General features: G+C 38.9%; 1 protein-coding gene across 1 annotated transcript in view; it reads left to right on the forward strand.

The window, feature by feature from the left end:
• Positions 1 to 19,187, forward strand: part of LOC124861905 (potassium voltage-gated channel subfamily H member 8-like) — a 73,592-nt gene extending 54,405 nt beyond the window's left edge. The window contains exons 11-15 of the mRNA XM_047355872.1: positions 1,712 to 1,926; positions 14,571 to 14,845; positions 16,624 to 16,733; positions 16,837 to 16,889; positions 17,749 to 19,187. Coding sequence (XP_047211828.1) covers positions 1,712 to 1,926; positions 14,571 to 14,845; positions 16,624 to 16,733; positions 16,837 to 16,889; positions 17,749 to 18,438 — 1,343 coding nt within the window. The 3' untranslated portion in view covers positions 18,439 to 19,187. The remainder of the gene's footprint in view (positions 1 to 1,711; positions 1,927 to 14,570; positions 14,846 to 16,623; positions 16,734 to 16,836; positions 16,890 to 17,748) is intronic.
• Positions 19,188 to 21,218: the final 2,031 nt, after the last annotated feature.

Genomic DNA, 21,218 nt, shown 5'->3' on the forward strand with positions numbered 1-21,218 from the left:
CATACACAGCAAAGACAGAAAATTAGCTATGCAGCTTTTGATACCAAAGGCTTAACTGCTGTAAATAATAAAATGAGCGCTGCCCACAGAGGATAGATGCTGTACTCATTAGTTTGATGCTCATGCACAGGCATGTGGATAATAAACCACACAGCAGTACTGAGCTCTTCCTCCTTCCCCTCCTCCTGTGTTTTCCCAGAAACACACACGAGCACATATAATACTTTCTTCTGTGGAAAGGGAGAATTATAAAATGCATGTGTTACTTTTCTTCCTTGTAGTTGTTGTACTTCACATAACCGCAGGCGTGCACTAAACTGTTGCGGCAGTGCCACTTCGGGTTTGCAGCACAGGTGGAAATAGCGAGCAAAGAAAGGAAGCTGAAAATGCAGGCAACTCCAACTAACACTAGGCCAGTTTGCTTTCCAACACAATATGGTGCATTGTGCATTCATGGTTTTAAAAGTACCGTCCAAATAAAAATCTGTAAAGTCTAGCCTGTATTTGTATTCACTCCCTCTTTACTCTTTCATCCCTCAGTAATATCCAGCCAACTGCCTTCAGAATCATCTAATAAGTAAAAAACCTGTTTGTATTGCAATCTCAGCATAAATGCCTCAGAGGTTTTGAGAGAACATGAGTAAACAAACAGCATCATCAAGATGAAGAATCTTCCAACAGAACAACCAGTAGATGTGCTTTGCACAAATCTGGCTGTTGTGAAAGGGTGGCAAGACATTGTTGCAAGAAAGCCAGAAGAAGTTCAAGTTTGCCACAATCCATGCAGGGAACACCGGAAGCATGCAGAAAACTAGAAAATACTTTAGTCAGAGATCTAAATACATGTTTCAGAAACACATGGTGGCGGTTGCATCATGCTGTGGGGTTGCCTTTCATTGGCAGTGGGAAACACTCTCCATCTCTGACAGAGAATGAGGTAGCATCACCATAAAAAAAGTGTTAACATTGAAACATGGAACTGGGGTTTTTGAAGTATAAAAAGTTAAAAATACCAAAATTATTTGACCCAAAATAATCTGGTGTCTGCAAGGAAGATGAAAAAGAGATTTCATTTCTCACAGTCACAGTGAGCACCAACATACATTTGTAAGAGTGGAAAATTCTTTAGTAACAGCAGAGTGGGCAATATTTCCAAGTGAAAATGCGTGATGCTGACAGATGCCTACCAAAGAAGACTGAATGCTAAAATTTAATCAAAATATTGTTCAGCAAAATATTAGTTTAAGAGTGTTAACATTTATAATGAACAGGTTGCACTTTTTTCAACATGTCATTTTGATTGTACAGGAGAAATGTCAAAATATATGTGGATAAAGTTATGTTACTTCATAAAAACCAGACGTTTTAAAAGGGGGCTGCATACGTTTGAAACTACATTGAGATGATCTATGGCATAAGATCCAGATAAAATTAATTAATGTTTGTGGTTTTACTGTGACAGTGGGAAAGATTTAAAAGGGTATGAATATTTCAGTTTATATCACTGTTATATTCTTCATACTGACGCTTCCATGCATGCTTTAAACACACAATAAAAGGTGTTTCTCTGTGCTAAAAGTTCAGTTTCTTCTGCACAGCTGCAACAATGAGTGTTTGAATCCAGGTTAGAAGGTGCACTTTCACTGGAAAGACGTTTTTCGCAACCAATTTTTCACACTCATCTTCAAGTACCCGTGTCTCTTCTTTTAAGGTCGGGGTGACCTGATCGGCTCTGACTGCCTCACCCAGGAGGAAGTGATTAAGACCAACGCCTGCGTGAAGGCCCTCACCTACTGCGACCTGCAGTACATCAGTCTCAAAGGGCTCCGCGAGGTGCTTTGCCTCTACTCTGACTACACCCAAAAATTCATCACAGAGATCCAGCACGATCTGACGTACAACCTGCGAGAAGGACATAGTACTGAGGTATAGCTGCTACTCATTGGTTTCAAATAGCTGGAAAACCTTTTGCTTGTGGCAATTTAATATATAGCCCATATGGGCAGTTGCCCAGGGCTGCATCAGTAAAGGAGAGGAGCACAAGAATGACATAAAAAAATAACTTATATGTGAGTTGCATCCAGAACATGTTTTCTACGGTTTTATGCATGTGCAGTCAATAGTGAATTAGCAACCCCTTATGTTGAGTAGGTGTCCTTTGCTTACTGCTGAGAACAAGTAGACTAGGTTACATGCATTGTGCCGGACTGCACTGCGATTTATCCCGCCAAGACGATTTCCTGCATTGTGATTAGTTGGGGGTGGTAGTATGGGGAAGGCTTGCCCAGGTCACCATTAATACAAGAACAGTCACTGTTTCTTTTAAGCAAGTTATGAATTGATTGATGCCAACTTGTATTTTGATCCAACAATCGAGAGCTGCATTTTAACCAGATAAATTAAACTGTGAGAAATGAAACGTCTTCCACTTTCATTTTACATTCACCAAACAAGAACTCCCACAGAGGAACTAATCATGCTTGAGGCTAAAGTGGCACTTAATAAGGAGCTTCTATCCAAATCTAAACTAGAAAATGCCTCTACAATTAGATAATAAAATATCTATATGGTTTAGATATAGAGTGATTTATTAATTCTTTTGCACATTCTAAAAAATCATAACATGTTTTGATCCCATCAATTTACACTAACATTTATATATTGCTTCTTTCTAATGACTAGCAGATAAGATGCGCTTCTCCTTTTCCTTCTACACAATTAAAATCTCTGAGTCAGTGTAAGGTTCAGGCGCTTGCCCAAAGACACTTTTGATCCTAGAATGGCCTGAGGTCAAATCACTAGTTTACAAACTGGAAAATGGCCACCCAACCACCTGAGCCACAACAAACCACACAGTGTGTAGGACAGTTCTGTGCACAAGTCATAACTCATATCTTTATATTTTGCTGCCAATAAGTGAGACCTTTCTGTAAAATTATTCAAGTTTTGACCAAAAGTTCTCTGAGATTAAAGCATTTTCAGTTGAATAATGAAGAGTGAGAAGAACAAAGCCATTGTTTAAAGGAAACCATAGGTAGTCGTTTTTGCAGTTTGTCACAAGCTTGAAGGGAAATAGCAAGCATGTGAAAAAGGCCCTTTAGTCTGATGAGACCAAAAGTGACCTTTTTGGTCCAAAAGAAAACTGCTAGGTGAAAAATTGTGAAACATGGTAGAGACAGCATCATGCTGTGGGGATGCTAGACAGGAGAACTGGTTGGAGTTGATTGGAAGATGGATTTGGCTAAATACAGGGCAAACCTGAAAAAACCTGAGACTGAGGTCGAGGTACACCTTCGAGCAGGACAAGGAACTTAAACATATAGCCAAACCAACAGTGACTCATCAAAGAATATTTATACTGGAAAGGCCCAATCGAAGTCCAAATCTAAGCCAAACTGAAAATCTGTAGCCAGTCTCACTGAGCTGGTGGTATTTTGCAAAGAATGGGTAAAAATCTCAGTCCCTGCATTTTTAAAACTGGTAGAGACGTAGCCCAAAAGATGTAAATGCAACAAAAGGTGTTTGTACAAACTACTGACTCAGGGAGGTTGAATGTAGCTGCAAGTCACAGTTTTCAGATTCTCATTTGTGAAAAAAATTTAAAAGCATCTTTCCTTTTCATTTCTCTTCAAAATTACAAACTGCATTTTATTGGTTTATCATATAAAGTCCCAATAAAATACATTGAAGTTTGTAGTTTTAGAGTGTGGAAACATTCAAATTTTGTGAGGAAGACTTTGCTTCTTCTCTGGAAGCAGTTGCCGTGACTCAGAGTGAAGCCTATAGGAAGAAGCTTAAACTTGCATCTGTCCCGTAAGAAACACAGGAGAAAACCCATCCTCAGCCAGATGGAGCATAAAATCCCCCCAGTATGTTCCACCTCAGCACAGTGGCTGTCTCCTTGTTGAACATGCTCTCTGGTACTCTCTTCAGATGCTGAAACATAATCATAAGAGTTGGCCTGAATATCCAAACAGAACCAGTTTACTAGTTACTATTTCAGGGCTTTTCTTGTACCTCTTATCCACCTGTTGACCTTTTAAGACCTTTAACAACCCATTTTCATTTTAATCAGCAATTTCAGTGTTTCCACCCGTTAAGTTATAGTGATTCAAATTACGCTTAGTGTTTTGAGGGTTGACTGTTGATTACTCCATCTATCACATGCAGGACTATGAGAAATTATGTGCACCTTCTTACACAAAGATAACTTGAGTAAATTAAATATTTCATTTCTTAGGGAGAAAAAACAATCCACAACAATTTGGCTCTATGTGGAAAAAGTAATTGCCCACTAAACCTAATAACTGGGTTTCTACGCTTGGTGACAATAACTACCATCAAGCATTGGCAATAACTGGTAATTCAACTTTTACATTGCTGTGGAGGGATTTTGACCCGCTCTGCTTTGCAGAATTGTTTTACTCGACCATATTTAAAGATTTTCTAGCATGAGCATTTTGAGGTCATGCCATAGAATCTCAATTAGATTTTAGTCCAAACGTAATGACTAGGGCCATCAATGTGTCCTGAAGGATTTTATGGTTGAGAGCAGAATACAGGTCCTTCTCAAAATATTAGCATATTGTGATAATGTTCATTATTTTCCATAATGTAATGATGAAAATTTAACATTCATATATTTTAGATTCATTGCACACTAACTGAAATATTTCAGGTCTTTTATTGTCTTAATACGGATGATTGTGGCATACAGCTCATGAAAACCCAAAATTCCTATCTCACAAAATTAGCATATCATTAAAAGGGTCTCTAAACGAGCTATGAACCTAATCATCTGAATCAACGAGTTAACTCTAAACACCTGCAAAAGATTCCTGAGGCCTTTAAAACTCCCAGCCTGGTTCATCACTCAAAACCCCAATCATGGGTAAGACTGCCGACCTGACTGCTGTCCAGAAGGCCACTATTGACACCCTCAAGCAAGAGGGTAAGATACAGAAAGACATTTCTGAACGAATAGGCTGTTCCCAGAGTGCTGTATCAAGGCACCTCAGTGGGAAGTCTGTGGGAAGGAAAAAGTGTGGCAGAAAACGCTGCACAACGAGAAGAGGTGACCGGACCCTGAGGAAGATTGTGGAGAAGGGCCGATTCCAGACCTTGGGGGACCTGCGGAAGCAGTGGACTGAGTCTGGAGTAGAAACATCCAGAGCCACCGTGCACAGGCGTGTGCAGGAAATGGGCTACAGGTGCCGCATTCCCCAGGTCAAGCCACTTTTGAACCAGAAACAGCGGCAGAAACGCCTGACCTGGGCTACAGAGAAGCAGCACTGGACTGTTGCTCAGTGGTCCAAAGTACTTTTTTCGGATGAAAGCAAATTCTGCATGTCATTCGGAAATCAAGGTGCCAGAGTCTGGAGGAAGACTGGGGAGAAGGAAATGCCAAAATGCCAGAAGTCCAGTGTCAAGTACCCACAGTCAGTGATGGTCTGGGGTGCCGTGTCAGCTGCTGGTGTTGGTCCACTGTGTTTTATCAAGGGCAGGGTCAATGCAGCTAGCTATCAGGAGATTTTGGAGCACTTCATGCTTCCATCTGCTGAAAAGCTTTATGGAGATGAAGATTTCATTTTTCAGCACGACCTGGCACCTGCTCACAGTGCCAAAACCACTGGTAAATGGTTTACTGACCATGGTATCACTGTGCTCAATTGGCCTGCCAACTCTCCTGACCTGAACCCCATAGAGAATCTGTGGGATATTGTGAAGAGAACGTTGAGAGACTCAAGACCCAACACTCTGGATGAGCTAAAGGCCGCTATCGAAGCATCCTGGGCCTCCATAAGACCTCAGCAGTGCCACAGGCTGATTGCCTCCATGCCACGCCGCATTGAAGCAGTCATTTCTGCAAAAGGATTCCCGACCAAGTATTGAGTGCATAACTGTACATGATTATTTGAAGGTTGACGTTTTTTGTAGTAAAAACACTTTTCTTTTATTGGTCGGATGAAATATGCTAATTTTGTGAGATAGGAATTTTGGGTTTTCATGAGCTGTATGCCAAAATCATCCGTATTAAGACAATAAAAGACCTGAAATATTTCAGTTAGTGTGCAATGAATCTAAAATATATGAATGTTAAATTTTCATCATGACATTATGGAAAATAATTAACTTTATCACAATATGCTAATATTTTGAGAAGGACCTGTACATGGTTAAATTAATTTCAGCAAGTTGTCCAGGTCCTAAAGAAGCAAAGCAACCGCAGACCTTTGCATTACCACCACCATGTTTCAATGTTGATTTGATGTTCTCTTTTTAATACCCTTGCCTTGAAACTCCTCTATAGATGCCTTCTGTACCCAGAGGTCAAGTGAGGTCTGCAGTACTTTAGATGTTGTTCTCGGTTCTTCTGTGACCTCCTGGATCAGTCTCTGATGTGATCTCAGGAATATTTTTGTTTGGCTGAACTGTCCTTGAAAGGTTCACCACTGCTCCATGTTTTCTCTATTTGTGAATAATGGTTCTCACTGTGGCTCACTAGAGTCCCAAACCTTAGTGATGGCATTTTTACCCTTTCCTGACTAATGGATATCAGTGATTTTTCATGGCACTGCGCTTTGTCACCTTTTAGGTCTAAGATTTGGATCCCACTTCTGTCAACTGTAAATGTGTGATCAGGATTTATTTTTTACCTTCTGCATGACCGCTCACAGCATCCTCTGGATCTTGGACCGTTCTAATCTGTGAACTCCTCTTCCTCCAAATTTTTTTACGCAATGCCTTTGCAGTTGAGAAGGATTAGACATCTGGTCTGTGGGGGGAGCAGAGGAATCCACAGCTTCTACTTGAGAGGCAGCCAACAGATGACAGACACGAACTGCAGATTCAGATGCTGTAAATTTAGCATTGCATCTCAGCTGTAATCTACACATGAATGACTAGCTTCCTTTGAAAAACAGCTAGGTCACTTTTTCTCTGTGAGTAAACATGTTAATTAGAGCAGTGATTGCAGGGAAGCATCATAAAGGGTGCAAAATATTTAGGTGAAACTTGGCTTAAAAATTAAAACATCACCACACCATCCTTTCTCAACTAACGTCCCAAAGTTTCCTTTTATCATGTTTATATAATATAAGGTAGTGATGTGTGGCAGCAGTTTTTTGATTTAGTCAATGTAGCAGGTCAGGATGTAAATGCAGGCGCGTTGTCAGTTAATTAGAATCTCATTGAGAAGTTAATTTATTTCAGTGAAACTCATATGAATATTTTTATTTCAGTCTCTATCTATTAGGCTGATATACATTACCTGTTAAAAGTTTTAGAAGCCCTTTCTCATTTAATGGCTATGGTTTATGACTATTTACATGTAGATTGTCACTGAAGGCTTCAAAACATTGAATGAACACATATGGCATTCTGTAGCAAACAAAAAATTGTAAAAGAACTTTAAGTATTTTTTATATTTTAGATTCCGTAAAGTAGCCGTCCTTTGCTGTGATGACTGAAATATTAACCTTCGGACGTCTGTCAATGAACCTCTGGGAAGTTCTTTCAAGACTCTTTGGAAAACTATTTCACGTGACCACCTCATGAAGCTCATGCAGAGAATGCTAAGAGAGCAAAGAAGTAACATTAAGTGAGAAAGTGTATCTAAAACATTTGACCGGTAGTGTATTTCAAGTGCTTACAGAGTGCTGTGTCTAACAATATTAATGGGAAGTAGAGTGGAAGAAAAAACTATGGTAGAAAAAGGTGCCCAATCAACATGGATAAACATTTCAGGAGGTTTGGGGAGATTCACAAAGCGTGAACTGTAGCTGAATTAATTGCCTTAAGAAGCAACCAGGGTTCCTTCACAGTCTGATCATCTCCATGTCTATATTCTAATTAATTAAGTTGGCCCTATAGGAGGATTTTTGCTAAAAATTTAAAAGCTTGACTAGTTGTTTTTTTTTTTTTTACAATTCACTAAAAGAAAAAGTTAATCAGCAATGTAATGTAAGATATTGGCAGTTATTATTTTAACACCACTGCCAAGCTCATTAAGTTATTTTTAAAGGTTTTGAAATGTTGTTTTGTTTGCAGATTTTACTATTTAATTTCTCAAATACAATCTCACAAGTGCAACTACAGTTTGGTGTTGTGGACTCGAATTTAGGCTTTCATCCAGGAGGTAAGCAGGTGGAGAGCAAGAGATGGCTTTAATAAAAAAGACAAAAATGCAAATCAACTGGAGAAGCTGGGCAGGATTTTCTAATTCTGAAACAATGCCAGCCAGAACAAAAATGACTCAATATGTGAAATAAATGTCAGAATGCAATACAAGAAACCTGGTGGTATATAAAAAGGTCAAATCTATGAAGAACAAAGAGCATAAATACCATGAAAAAAATATATAGATTGTTTTAATCCCTTGGATTTTGTCAGACAAATATTTTGTTATATGAAGACCTGCAGGACAAATTATCTTCAGATATTTAACTTAATTGTTGTGTATTCTCAATTTAGTCAATTACAAGCTAATCAAATCAACGATATAACAAATCAAACAATTTTATGACTGCTTTGCAGTTCTTTGGCATACATGGGCGTATGCTTTAATTTTTAAAACTTTTTAGCTGTGTTTAGACTTAATTGTAGCTCACCATATCTATATTCATTTCCATGTTTGACACCGGGAAAGATAAAGTAAAATGTAAAAAAGACATAACAAGACCGATGAGCTGAAAGTTGCAGAAGAATGGGGATGTTATGTTTGTCACGCTAAACTTGGGCACCAATGCAAAGCACAATGTAAACCCAAGATAAAACCAATACTAATAAAAATCTCTAGCTTAAATTTGAGTTCTTAAGTGAAGATTTATTTGGTGAATGTCCAGTGAGACAGAGGAAGTCAGAGGAATTGCTGTCTGAGTGCAGTAGTCTGGAGAATTAACTAACCAGCACTCTATCCAGGGATTTAAAAGCCCTCTGTGTTGACTCTGGTTTAAAACAATAACATCTTGGCACCATTTAGATAGACATTTCTGGAGTTCTGACCAGCACTGTCACCCTGATGCCCACAGGTTTCAACCCTTATTTTCCAAACAGCTGAGACATCAAAATATATCCAAAAGAACATAATCAGTCAAATTTTTACTTCTAAGAGTTTAGCTGCACTACAGTACTGTAGCTGTCAAAACAGTTTTCCAAGGACACGTCTCTCACACCGTTCAAAATCTATGGGTCCCTCTGCAGTTAGTTTTCACATATGTTTGACCATAAGAAGTCAGTGTGGCTTCTGACTCTGCTAGAGCTAATGGTTGTAATCTGTATTGTGTCCTTATTCCTTAGCTTTAGGTTGTTTCTTCCACTACATCCAATATTCCAATAGTTTCCATCAACCTGAGACAAACACGTTTTAAAAGAGAGACTGATTTTGTTAAGTAAGGAGATATCTGTCCTCCCTGGCAGTGTTTACTACCACAGAGTTCACCTAGGTTTCCTGCAAAGATGATTTTTGTAGCAAAATGTTCAGTCTATTCTTTTTCTGTGTCACACAAAAAGACCACACATAGATTCCACACCTTTTTGTCAAGAACACAATCCGTTCTGTCATTACTGTTTGAGACTGCCATATGCTGCTCTTACAAACTTCATAATCCATATATGGCAGTGCCTTCCTGTTTTACAGATTGTGACTCAAAAAGGCCATTCTTTCAGAAAAGTTTTCTGGCTCTAAAATATCAGAATCAGAATCAGCTTTATTGCCAAGTTCTTACATACAACAAACAAGGAACTTGACTCCGGTTCACTTTGCTCTTTGGGTTTTTTTTTCTTTTTTTGCGTTATAAGTTATATTCTGCATATATCCTTATGTCCATAAATACATATATACAATATACACATATACAAGGTGGAATTGCGACTTCAGTATGAGGTTGTTTGGTACTCTATTAAATGTTCATCAGAGAAACAGCCTGGAGGAAGAAACTGTCTCTGTGGCGGCTGGTTTTAGTAAACAGTGCTCTGTAACGGCGGCCTGAAGGTAAAACTCTAAACAGTTTATGTGCAGGGTGTGTGGGGTCTGCAGAGATTTTAGCAGCTCTTTTCTTGACCCTAGACCTGTATAAGTTCTGGATGGAGGGAAGGTCAGCTCTGATTATTCTCTCTGCAGTCCTGATTATTCGTTGCAGTGTGGACCTGTCCTGTTTTGTGGATGAGCCAAACCACACTGAGATGGATGAAGACAGGACAGACTGAATGATGGCAGTGTAGAAGATGATCAGCAGCTCCTGTGGAAGGTTGAACTTCTTGAGTTGCCTCAGGAAGTACAGTCTCTGCTGGGCCTTCTTTCAAACAGTGTCTATGTGTGAGGATGATCTCAGGTCCTCAGAGATGGTGGTTCCTAAGAACCTGAAGTGGTCTACCGCTGAACACGGTCTTGTTGAGGATGGTGAGGGGGATCTATGGGGATGGTGTTCTCCGAAGGTCCACCACCATTTCCACAGTCTTGAGTGAGTTGAGTAGATGTGATGATATGATATGATGATATATTGCATCTTTTTCCTGTGCATATGATACGAAAGCATATAAAATGTAGTTTTGTATTCCAAAATTCTGTGGCATAACTGTCACAACTTAGAGGTGCAACATATGCTGCACATAGTTGCCACTGCTGCAAAATTTACCTAAAAGTTACTAATGTTGCAGCAATAACCCAATAAACACATCACTTTATCAAATGCTGCACTATGCAGATGCTTTGTCTGCACTGTTAAAGATACACTCACATCAATATCCCAAATGCTTGACGTGGCTTACATTGCAGGGGAATGGGCCATTTGTTTGTCAGCAAACAAATATTTTACTATTGATTTTTCTACTCAGACTGTGTACAGAGCATTTAACCTTCAGTCCAAGGTCAAGCAATATCAGAATTGGAATATATGTCAAACAAGGACACATCTTAAGTCAAACGCATACTTTATGTATGTGATAGGACTTCTTTAGACCACAAAAGAACACATTTTGAATACATCAGGATATGTGGCAAGATATGAAACATATTATCATAGTTTTAACAAATATAAACCCATTACATAGAGTAAGGGCTTGCAAACGTAAACGTTTGAGCCACAACCAGCAGCCAGGTGGAAGTTATTAACCCAACTCTTTTCTGCCCTGATGCTCCTTCTGCTCATTGCCCATCTTTATGCCAGCTGAGCTGGTCTCCTAACTTTAGTTTCATATCTGCCAGAGTGCTATCAGTCTCCTAATTTCATTCAGGCTGTGGCATCATCTTTGCTAAACAAAGCTGCGCTGCATTAAAAATCCTGGTTTTGCAATTTACATAAAATATTATTACGGAATCACAGGTTTTAAGCCTTTTATTTGAAATTAGGAAAATATAAGTATGTTGAAGACAGTAATGATCTTCTTAATATTTGGGTAAAAATCATAGAAATATTTTTATAACAAATATGGAACTAAAATGAGGTCAAAAAAGGGAATTGCCTACATAGAAGCCAGCATATGACAAGCAACATATACGCACGTGCAGAAAATTCACTGGTGCATCCTCAATCAACATTGGTGAGGGACTAAAAATAGCGCTGTCAAATGGGTGGGGGAGGGACAGGGTCATCCCTAACTGGATAAAAATAGAGCACCAACCAGATGGAGACAAGACGATAGAACATCAGGAATGAAGGGAAGTGGCAGGGGAGGAAAAGAGGAAGAAAATCGCTGATATTTGCATTCATGTGCGAACACACACAAAGTCAGTTGTGTTTTTATCACGTCTAGATCTATTAGATTCTTCTCCTGAAGACTTAACCTCACACTAACCTTAAACCATGCTTCACCTTGAGACTAAATTATTAACTTTATGCTACTGCAGTGGCCACAATGTGACTGTGCACACACTGCAGAGAATTCTACATCAGTTTCATAAACCAACATAACTAAGCCCAGCAGATTTGTCCTTGCATAAAGATGCAGATTTCACCCCTACTGTACAGTCCAACACCGCTTCTGGCCATACTTCAGCCAACAAAAGCATGCACAGTGTCTGTATGTCAACATGCATTATTACATTCACAGAACACATGTATTTACACCTGCAAACGGTCAGAATTGTCTTGGCACGCTGCCTTTTGAGGTGACACGTGCTGCTCTCATAAATAGAGACACTTGATTCTAAACAGTATCCACACACACACACACACACTCCTCCACAGGCAAACCTCTGCTAAAATTAAACCTCTATGATCTATAAATACAAGCCGGGCATGTGAGCCAAGAATTAGATGGAGAAGACAACAAACAGAGGGTGGAGAAGGGGAAAGGGTGGTGGTGAGAGGGGGAAAGGGATGAAGAGTGAAGGGGAGAAATGAGAGCTGGGTTTTAATCAGCTTTGAGATAAAATGTGCAGAAAACACAATGTCAAAAATAACATGTCTGCACATAACAATATGCATACTGCAGGTTTGCTTTCGTGCAACTTGATAGGATTTACAAACATAAAGAAACCCCTCACATTTGCATCCTAAGAACTCCAAATATTTCCATGCTTGCTTGATTTTGAATGAAGATTCTCCTTTGCAGTGCTGTTTGTAAGCTGAATGGACATGAGCACTAATGCAGCTCTTGTGAATGACATTCATTCCCTTTCACTCTTACTTTTAGTGACTCAGCAGCTCCCCCATTTGATAAAAAAGTGAAGTGACAGCAACCATAATCATACAAACAAAAGCTTTCAAAATATGAGATTAGCATGGTGAAGGAGAAATAAAAAGGAAAATTATGAAAAACATAACACTATATGTTGTATGTGTTATTTTCGTAACATTTAGAGGCATAAGAACAGCTTAAAAAATATCTCAGTGGCACACAGAAATGGCATGCTATTATTAGATACACCTGTTTGGTTGGCAGTTAACTCCTCACTCCCATAATGTATTCACAGTTATTTTGCTGTTGGATTTTCATTCACAACAAATTCTTATGTTTACTGTGAATGGTTCAAATGTTTATGACACCTTCTTGAATCTGTAATCCAAAGAATTAAAGCAGTTCTGATGCAGTAAGAGTAGTTGAGTATGCGTAATAATATTGCATAACATTTAGCATCCAGATTTCTGTAAGTTATAATGATAACATAAAGAAACAATATTTCTTAATTGTTATTGGGAAAAGCAAGTAAAAACTGAAGGGGTAAGGTAAAAATTCCCAGAATATTGTGAAGGTGCATTTTATTGCTATAATAAATAAAACTTGTTAACCTTGACTAAGTTAAAGAAACCAAAATGTGACGTTTGAACCCACGGTTCAGGGTTGTCTTGGGGTCTAGCAGTGCTGGAATGCCCAGACCGAGTGTTTAAAGAGCTTGCAGCTGGCGAGGCATCCTGAACGTTCTCCATGACTGTCTACACATCTGTAACCAAGCATAAACAAAGAGAGACAGAAAGCTACGGAAGAACGTTCTGGCTGTGATTCTTTTCAGTTTAGCTTAATTGTGTAGCATCCATTCACGACAGATATAACCCCAAGGCACTTTGCAAGACAAACAGGTCTCATTTAACTACTCTGTATAGAATTTAGTCTATTCCAAATACAGTTCAAGTCTAGCTTTAAAAGAGTCAAATTAAATTACATACAGTCCAATTCAGTTGATCATTCATCATCAATTAGTTAAAAGTTATGTAAAGAAGCATAGAAGCCAGCAAAAGTGTCTCCGTCCAGGAAAGAGACACGACTAAACCCAGAAGCACTGAGCAAAAATAATACAAAGATTATAGTACACAGAGGCTATAGCAGCAAAAGCTGCTTCAATTGCTTCATCCAGGAAAGAAACACAGCTAAAAACAGAAGCACTGAGCAAGCAGTACTTTCTATTGGAAAGAAAAACAAAGAGTAACCAAACGTAGTGCCTGCAAAACATCTTGCTATATCTCTATCTAGAAAAGTAAACTGCCAAACACAGAAGCACTGAACCAGCTGTACTTTCTATAGTGGATAAAAAGCAAAGATAGTTCACAAAGTAATTATAAGTAGGAAGATTATATAAAGGTAAAAGAAGGAATAGCTCTGGTATTGGCTCTGTCCAGGACAGACTCACAGCTAAACTAACAAAGTCTGAGCCAGGGCTACTTTTTAAGGTACAGGAAAACAGAGCGAACAAAGATAATAGTTGACTCAATTGAGCCAATGACTCCATCTATCAGAGAGACAAAAATTGAAGCTCTGAGCCAGGGTTAGTCTACTTTGCATGGGAAAATGAAAACAGAGTTGATTCAGCAGTAGCTCTTTCCATAGCTTCATCCAGAAAAGAGACACAGGTAAACTTAGTAAGGATTACTTTATATAGGAAAGTACAGAGGATATAAAGATTATGGCACCAAAAGTGCACTCATGGGCTGTGTGCAGTAAAGAGACACAGCTAAACACCAGGAGTACAATAAGAAAGAGAAACAAAGAGAGCATGGAGTGAACGGAAGCCATTGTTCTGCTGAAAGATTCTTCTAAGAAAAAGACACAGCTAAACATAGCATGCAAGTTGTTAATGATAAAGGAAGCAGTTTTTCAAGCAAAAGTAACCCTAATTTGTGGTTTCGTCCATTCAGGCAGACTATGAGAGCAACGGAGGCCTAGTGAAGAAACTTTCCTCCATCAAGGAGGACGAAGAGGGCTCAGGATCTGAGGGAGAAAAATCTCCTCTCCCCAAGATGTCTTCCCTGGGGAGGTTGGGCCGAGGTCTGCGCTCTCCTCTGCGCTCCCCACTACGGTCCCCGCTGCTGCCGCCGAGACCTTTCAGACCGATGAGTGAGCCCCCTCGACCCTCAAGCCTGCAGATACCTGTGGTGAGCTTCAGCTGCCTGCAGCCGGACCTCAGCCCTCGGTAGGGAGCCAATTAACTTACTTTAAAGCTTATAGGCAGTCCAGAATCTTAACTTTATGTTTAAATACGTTTTAGTATATCTATGTTGAATTTCACACTAGCATTGATTTGGGTTAGGATTTTTTTTGTAACAAGATTCACTCATCTTGTACATTTTAAAAACCTGAAAATGTAAATTATAAGTTCATTTGCATGTGTAAACACTATGTTATTGTTTTACAATCTCATTTTGGTCTAACACCCTTTCATAAATCCAATAAATCACAGAAGAGAGATGCTGAATCTAAGCCAGACAGACACACTCTTCGGTTCTGCAGATATATGGAAATCTGGCCAGTAATTGTCATGCAGGTGTGTGCTGTTTCTCTCCAACAGTCCATACTCACTGTCACTGAGCGCGACCTCTGACCCTCTGCCTTTTGACAGCTGGACAACATTTCAGGAAAGCTGTCTGTAATGATGCATTTTCAGCCAGGTGCAGGAAGTCTCTGGTGTGTTTTTGAACATTGTTGTAGAGGCAGGTTGGAGGTCAACTGAAGTAGAGCAGAAAGCGAAAATGTTTTCTTACATTGCTACAATATTTTCAGGACGCTGATACAAAATGTAGTTTAGCCTTTATATGGGTGATTTATAAAGTCTTAACAAGTCTTAGTGGTTTCTAGTGCCAAAGCAGAGTTAGTAATCTGCCAACAAGTCTTGCTGCAGGTCTTTAACAGTCAGTCGGGGATTTCTGACCACCTGATTCTTCAGGAATCTGCAGGCAGAAGTTGATAACTTTCTCTCTCTGTCAAATCCAGGTGGTGTAACTACTGATCCTTTAACCATAAACCTGCAAGCTATGCTTCCAGCTGTATCTCTAGGAAAAATTTTGACTTTGCTATCTTTTGTTTCCTTTATCTTGTTTGTGGCCTCTTTTCCAAATTTTGCGGACGATTCTGTTGTCTTAGCCATATTTCTAATATGCAATGAAATGTTACCATTAACAGTTCAGGTACACCTGATGCGTCTAATGAAGTATTTTATTGTTCCTCCAACCACACACTATTTGCAAATGTTTGCTTTTAAGAGGATTTTAACTGTAAATAGAACTTGCATTAAGGAAATCCAGGGCTTAAATTTAATGTTTTGGTTAGAAAGAGGGAATTCCTATGCAGACAATAACCGTACAGGAATGTTTCCGTTAGCACTGTTCTTGTTTTTTGTCGCCTTTTTTGAAAACTCGCACATTAGCATAAATTCACCGAGAACATTCCTGCTCCCAGAAGGATGGACTTTGTTTTCACAGCCATGTAAAGAAGCTGTTTGGGTCCATCAATAGGAGTGAATTAAATCATGAATTGACTCAAGATTAAAAAAAAAATATTTAATTGAAGTGTTTGCTGATAGTCTCTGACTATGACTCAATTAGATCTAATGAGAACTTTAATAGAGCTCTGTGGGATTGGTTTGCTATTACAGTATCACTACAGCACTAATGATGACCATCTGCTATTTATCATGTAGTATAGACTTGGTGCTAAATCTAATTAGTGAGTTTTCCTTTTCTCCGCTGTACTATGCCCAGTTTCTTGCGTTTTTAAGGTACATTTTGATTTTAGTGTAGATTTCTTAAAACTCTGCTGCCCCCATGTGGGCCTTCTTTCTAACTGCATCATCATTATTGCTCATTCACATTTTTAATTCAAGCTAGATTCTTGTTCACCAACAAGGATCTCTAATTTTGAGATGACACCAAACCTTTTACGATGGCATTGTAACAACTTTCTGTGTATCTTCAGGTTTGTGGATGGGATTGAGGCTGAAAACCAGACCACCTCGGCTCAGAGGTTTGATTTTTCTCTCAGAGCGACACAAAGTTTTCTGCGCAGCCCTGATTCAGCCACTCCAGGTGACGGTTCACACAAGAACTAACACAAATAACAACATATAAATCATTGATCGACATTTCATAGCTTCCTGTTTGTAATTCACTGAGTGTTATGTGTACCCAGGAGCCCGGGGTGGAGATGACACCATGCAGACTATTGAAAAGCTCAAACATGAGGTAAAATTGCATTTCAAAAATAAACCATTTGTTTAACTGGAGAGGCGCCTTGTTTGATTTGCTCCTGAAGGCACCACTAGAAGGTATTTGGTCTAAAAACATGATTTTGCCTGATACATTTTCTTAAAAAGGAATAAAGATTTTTGTTGATTCAAGTATCCAAGAACTTTCAACGAGCAATCCTTGACTTATTGTCTCCCAGTGGTATATTTATGATGCAATACAGAGATCCATTTCTTATCCCCACCCTTCAGACACACGTTTGTTGATCTTCTGAAGCCAGGGAATGACTTGCCCATACAGAGCTGTGTAAAGGTGTTTGCCCCCTTACAGTTTTGTCCTGTTTTTACTGTTTTGTCTCACTTAAATGTTTCAGATCGTCAAACTAATTTGAAAATCAGATTAAGGTACTCTGGGTAAATGCAAAATGCAGTTCAAATGAGGGATGGATGTTAAAATTCGGTCAATACCTGGGAAATTCTTTTGTTATGACACAGTATTTCACAGACATTTTGTACAGCCGTAATTTATAACTCTATGAACAAAAATTGTAGTTACTGGCCAAAAACGCGGCCAAAAGCTTTATTTCTCTTATATTTTAGGTGAAATTCTGAAAATCAATTAGATCTGAACAAACCTGTGTGAACTAACTTCTGATAAACTTAAAATAAACCTGGAAATAGCTCAGTTTCAGGCAACAATACCGACAGATTTTAATAAAACATTCTACTCTTGATTATTTTTCTAAATGCTTTTAAAAAGGGTTAAAATGAGACTTTACCTCATTATTGCACACTGATTTGCTTAATTGTTCAACAAGTTGCATCATTTCTACTTAGTATCTCATCTGTTTCCCCAGATGTGCGTCCTCTCCCGCCAGGTAACAGCTGTGAGTCAGGAGCTGCAGGAAATGACCCGCCTCCTCAAACCTCTCTTTCACAATTCCTCCACGCTGCTGATGCCCTGCACTGTGACTCCACCTCCCAGCGTGTCCCCTCGCTGCTGCTCACCAGGCCCTACGACTTTAACCCAACAAACACCTGTGGATTCTCCGGACAGACGAAACGCTCCCTCCGTCTTGGTCCCTGACCTGCGCTCACCTCAGCTGAGCACAAGCGAGGCATTTCAGGGGCAGTTTGATCCCCTCCATTGCTCCCTAACCATCTCTCCTCCTCTCAATCCTCCTGTCTGCCAGCAGATCAGTCCCACTCCCCCACTCTCTCGTCGCTCAGCTCCCCCTTCACTCAGCAGCTCTCCTCATGAGCACACAGCTGTGTCACACCCCTGCCTTTCATCCTCCATCCCTTCCCTCTCTTCATTAGGACACACATCGTTCATCACTCCCCTCCTGGTAGATCTATTAGAACCTGGCACAGAGCCACAGATGCAGGCCCAGTCCTTCTATCCAGCATCAACCCACTCCTATCCGCACTCACACATCCAGCCCTTTCTCCAAACCTCTAGCATGGCAACAAACTCCCAAATGCCCCTGCTGAACCTGCAGGAAGTGCAGCTCAACTTCGTCAATGAGGGATGTCCGTCACCGTAAACGGACTTTATTCGTATCTGAACCGACGGAGGAAACCAGCAAGCAAAACGACTAACTGCATGATGAACAATCTGCCCAACGTTTGGCATGTTACCGTGTAAATATGATGTTTTTAACCTGTTCTCATGAGCACTCTCTATAAAATGTGATATTAAACTTGCTAAACAGTTTTATTTAATCTGTTTTCTAAAAACGTTCAGCAACAAATTGCAACAATATTAACTTTACATACAGTCCTCTTTGGCACGGATCTCGTTAATTTGGGGCTTATAATGATTTAGTTGAACTATTTTTTTTTTCTCCAAAATGGGATGATTATACCAGAAAGAACAGCAGATTTTAGGCTTAGTATTTTGTGGAATTTCTTTTAGTCAAAACTATTAATTTAGGTTAAAACATAAATTTAGGTTCCCTAAATGCCAGAATAATCAGAAAGTGGCTTCACCAGAAGAAAATTAAAACTAAGGTCCAAAACTAAATAAAACTGAACATCTGATAGATTCAGTAAAGTTTGAAGGGTAGAGAAGGCCAGCATCAACATTTAGCATGCTAATAGAGTCCTACCAAAGATGACTGAATGCTCAAATTGATTCAAAAGGAGCTTCAAAATTAGTTTAAGGGTGTGCAGACCAATGCAAACAGGTGAATGCATCTTTTTATTTTGAAGATTTTCTTTTGGAACCGATTTCTTTGTTTTTCAGTTGAATTGTACAGGAAATGTGTTACATTAAAGGTGGAAAAAGCTTTGGTATGATTTGTCATCTTTGCACTTTTTTACATCTCAAAGATCTATTTAAAGATCAAAGATCGTGTTAGCCTCTATGGAAGGTTGTGCATCAAAATGGTCATTAAACCTTTATTCTCGCTACAAGTTTAGGCTTGTATTTGACAAACAGTTTCAAAAACATTTTAAGTTGATTTAGATTTTGTTTGGACTAATTATTAAGATAATAAATAAACGGTTTGGATATATTTCCTAATAAATTACAGTAGTTTGAGGCAAAAGTAGGATGGATTGATCATTATGTTGATGCCTCTCAACTAGTAAAATACATGGAAGGATGAAGCATGAGCCAATGTGAGTCTACACAACCATTTTTTCCCATAATGCCGGCTTTCTAGATCTACTGGTCACAACAGTTTCAAACTGAATTGTTTTTAAATCCTGAAGATGCAGGATCACATAGGGATTGTTGCTTGTGGACTCCTTTGATGTATATTTGTATGTGTTTATGTAAAAACTCATTTTGGCCTTTTTTATATCATCTGAGCCCTCTGTAATTGAGACAAGTGCTATGTCATGGGAACCAGATCCAGGACTTGTCTCCATATTCCCACTGCTGCTGATAGTTTTACCCTGCAAAAAAACTGTTTAACCACTGACCACTGGAAACCTAACACATGCACACAGGCATGGATACAAATGCAACTCTCTTTGATGGTTGTACACAATTTAAAACAAGAAGAGGTTTTCTGTTCTGTTGTATTTCTCACGCAGTGGGAAGAAAAACCACCCAGTCAGCCGCCTCCAACAGTCATTTTCAGATTTAAAATTCTCTACATAAAAAAAATGAGGAACAAAACGAGAGTTGGATATTTGAAGTGCTTTAAATCAGGTCAGCAATGACTTAAATCATCAAATCAGGGGACTGAACTACAGGTGAACAAATCATTGTCTTTAGAGCACACGGCAACTTAGTAACCAACATGCAAATAATGTTTATATGCAAGAGAACTAAAGGTTTAGTCCTATCCCCGACCTTAACCCAATATAACCATGCAAATACAGAAAGCTAATGTTATTTATCTATATATATATATCTATATATATATAGATATATATATATATTAAAATATCATTATATTTTAAAATGTACTACAATATATATTTTTTTATAAATATTTTTAAAAAATAAGGAATCATTTATTGTTCTGGATATATAATAGTATGAGGACAAGTTTAATTTAGGCAAGTTATGAATCTATTTTTGGAGATACTGCACTCTCATTGGTTTAAATGTCATTACCACAAACTCACCACAGTGAGGCAGCATTTCTATTTTCACAGTCTATGGTTGACACCTAAAATCCCACTCCCCCACAATCTGAGGTCCTTTTCAGTTTTCCTTTTGCTTGTTATGTCAGACAATTAAAGTCCACCTGGATGTAGGTGAACAAATGATAACTATTTCTGTTTGTAATTTAAAGCTGCAACAGCAAACTCGAAATCTGCTTTTTGAGCCAAAACAGAGAATATCTCAGATTTATTACAGTGGAACTTTCAGAATACTTTATTACAGCTGCTACTTTTATGGCTGTTCAAGCACATGTAGTTTATTGTGTCTTGTTTTATTTCTCTAGTTATTTGTATGATAATAGGTTATGATCTGTGTATATATGAATATGTATTTGCTTGTGTATGTGTGTAATGATAAAATACAGTAGACCAACACCAGCAGATGACATGGCACCTCAAATCATCTCTAACTGTGGAAACTTCACAAATGTTTCAAATGTAATGAAATTTGAAAAGAGGACTTTGGACCACTAAGCAACCATCCAGGCCTTTCTCTCCTTAGCCCATGTAGGACGATTCTAAAGTTGTCCCGGGTCCAGATTTTTCTTTAACACAAGGAATGCAACATTTGTGTGTGGTAGCTTTTGAAGCTCTGATTCTGAATCTGCTCCAAACTCTTAAATGGGTTTTGCTTCGCAATTCTCTCAAGGCTGTGTTTATCCCTATTGCTTCTGTAGCTTTTTGTCCCACACTTTTTCCTTTC

This window comes from Girardinichthys multiradiatus, chromosome 24 (assembly GCF_021462225.1).
Source record: "Girardinichthys multiradiatus isolate DD_20200921_A chromosome 24, DD_fGirMul_XY1, whole genome shotgun sequence".
Taxonomy (NCBI): domain Eukaryota; kingdom Metazoa; phylum Chordata; class Actinopteri; order Cyprinodontiformes; family Goodeidae; genus Girardinichthys; species Girardinichthys multiradiatus.